At 37.9% G+C, this 2,187-nt stretch overlaps 1 protein-coding gene across 1 annotated transcript in view; it reads left to right on the top strand.

Moving 5' to 3' along the window:
* Positions 1-1,392, top strand: part of LOC106515075 (cellular retinoic acid-binding protein 2) — a gene marked incomplete at its 5' end in the record, with an annotated part of 5,206 nt that extends 3,814 nt beyond the window's left edge. The window contains 1 exon segment of the mRNA XM_014004691.1: positions 926-1,392. Within this exon segment, the coding sequence (XP_013860145.1) occupies positions 926-976 (51 nt within the window).
* Positions 1,393-2,187: the final 795 nt, after the last annotated feature.

Genomic DNA, 2,187 nt, shown 5'->3' with positions numbered 1-2,187 from the left:
GTGTCAGAATGGTATATATTTATACTTCTCATCCAAACACAATTAAATTCACTCTATAGGAGACACAGTTTATCAGGAGAGGATTTTTAAGTAATAACAACTCAGAATAAAAACAGGAGTAACAACTTTCTACTTATTCCCTTTTTTAAAAAATGTACAGTAGAAAGTACAGATAATTGTGTAAAAATGTAATGAATAAAAGTAAAAAGTACGCTGAAAAATAATTACTCAAGTAAAGTACAGACAACCAAAATTTCTACTTAAGTACAGTAACAAAGTATTTGTACTTGGTTATTTTACAAATCTGGTAATAGTAAAACTATTGTGAACATGTAAATGTCATTTTTGACTTTAAATTAGGTGTGACTATCACTATCATGAATATTATAAATTAGTGATCTTTTTATAGACACTTTCGGGCCGTTTTGACCGACACAAATTGTTACGTGTACCGTCTGGTGTTCAAATAACCAAATTGTTACGGCTTCTTCAAACTCACCCCAAAATATTCAACCACATCTTTACCAAACTCCTCCCACAAAAGTCAAACAGACCAATCACTTATTTTCCAATCTCCGCCCACACTCTAAGAACCTCCCACTTCGTGACTGCAGAGACCCCCTTCTGTCTCAAGCTCCAAACTTCTGCTGCACAACAACATAACAAATTTCCTGAGATTCTTTTCATGAACACACAAATTTTCAGTTGTGCCCCCCCCCGCGCACATGTAGCCCCCATTAACATTTTTCTAGAGGCGCCACTGCAGTTGAAATGAGAAGTTTCATCAGTATTCATGATGTTCTGTGCCAATTCATTGTCTTGAGTATTTCCAACCTGTACATTTAAAATCCTGTTTGTTCTTGTTTGTTTGTTTGTTTGTTTGTTTGTTTGTTTGTTTGTTTGTTTGTTTGTTTGTTTGTTTCAGACCATGAGGGCGGACGACGTGATATGCACCAGAGTTTACGAGCGACAATGAAGAGCACTTCTCACTTTTTTTGGCTCCCTCCTCAGCATCACCACTTCCATCACCACGCCCTCAGTTTTTGTCCCGGGACACCGTAAAACTGTAGTTTTTGATCCAGTTTTCCTCTTAGCTTCATGTAGTGTGGTAATGTTTACATTATAACCTGAGTCCCATCAAACCCCCACCACCTTCACGTTTTAACCCTTTAACTGTGTGTTGCAGCTCCTGAGTTTGTGTGTCTGTGTCGCAGCAGATGACAAATCTGTCCGCTCTCTATCTTGTGACCGTTTGTATTTATTTCATCACTAGATTTGATTTTTATCTTCTTTTTTTTAATTGTGTCTCTTTTATATAAAAAATGATTTAGGAAAACAAACACTTTTCTATGAGGGGGGCGGGGTGGAACAATAAAACACGTTATTAACTCACCTTGGTGTCAACTCTTGGCTCTCCTGGACTGAAAAGCTTTTGAAGCAGGAAAGCGTTCAGTGCTGCTCATGAGCGTCGCTGCAGCATGTGGGCTGCGTTAAACAGCTCCATCTTATTTTTAGGCTTTCTGTCAGCTGTCTGAAACTAGAATAACTTATCAGCTCCCCCCTCGCTTTTAAACTCACTCACTTCCTTCTGAAGTTTTCAGTTTCGTCCGACTGTCTTCTAGGAAAACAGATCATGAACCACTGGGTGGATTTTAAGGGACTTCTGTGGATTCATGACAGATTAACTTTTCAGGTTCAAGTTCAGTTTATTTATACAGCTCCAAGTCACAACATACGTTGTCTCAGGGCACTGTACATAAAAAGAACAATGTAAAGAAGAAAGCAGCAGATTGTGTTGAATCACTTCATCACAGTCTCCCATCCTGAGCAAACGGTGGAGAGGAAAAACTCCCTGCTGATCAGGAAGAAACCTCCAGCAGAACCAGGTTGTTACTCAGGTTTATGAAGGTATCTTGTTCTGTGAGTTTCTCAGCCTCCATGCTCAGTCTGTCAACATGAGGTTATATGGTGCAGAGGATATTTCAGGATAAAAATGATTTTAGATAAAGTTCAGGTTAAAGTCTGGTTTTCAGTGTTCTACCTTCATAAAATACAGATTTTATGTTTTATTAAGAATTTTAGAAGAATTAAGTAAAATGCTTTTCAAATAGCTGGAAAATGCAGAGTTTTGAGGAAATATTTTACAAAATTTTCCAGGTGTATTAAACTCATGGAACCCCCTAGAAC

Source organism: Austrofundulus limnaeus, unplaced genomic scaffold, assembly GCF_001266775.1.
Source record: "Austrofundulus limnaeus strain Quisiro unplaced genomic scaffold, Austrofundulus_limnaeus-1.0 Scaffold26, whole genome shotgun sequence".
Taxonomy (NCBI): Eukaryota; Metazoa; Chordata; class Actinopteri; order Cyprinodontiformes; family Rivulidae; genus Austrofundulus; species Austrofundulus limnaeus.
The sequence above is the reverse complement of the archived record's forward strand: the minus strand, read 5'-3'. Positions and strand labels throughout refer to the sequence as shown.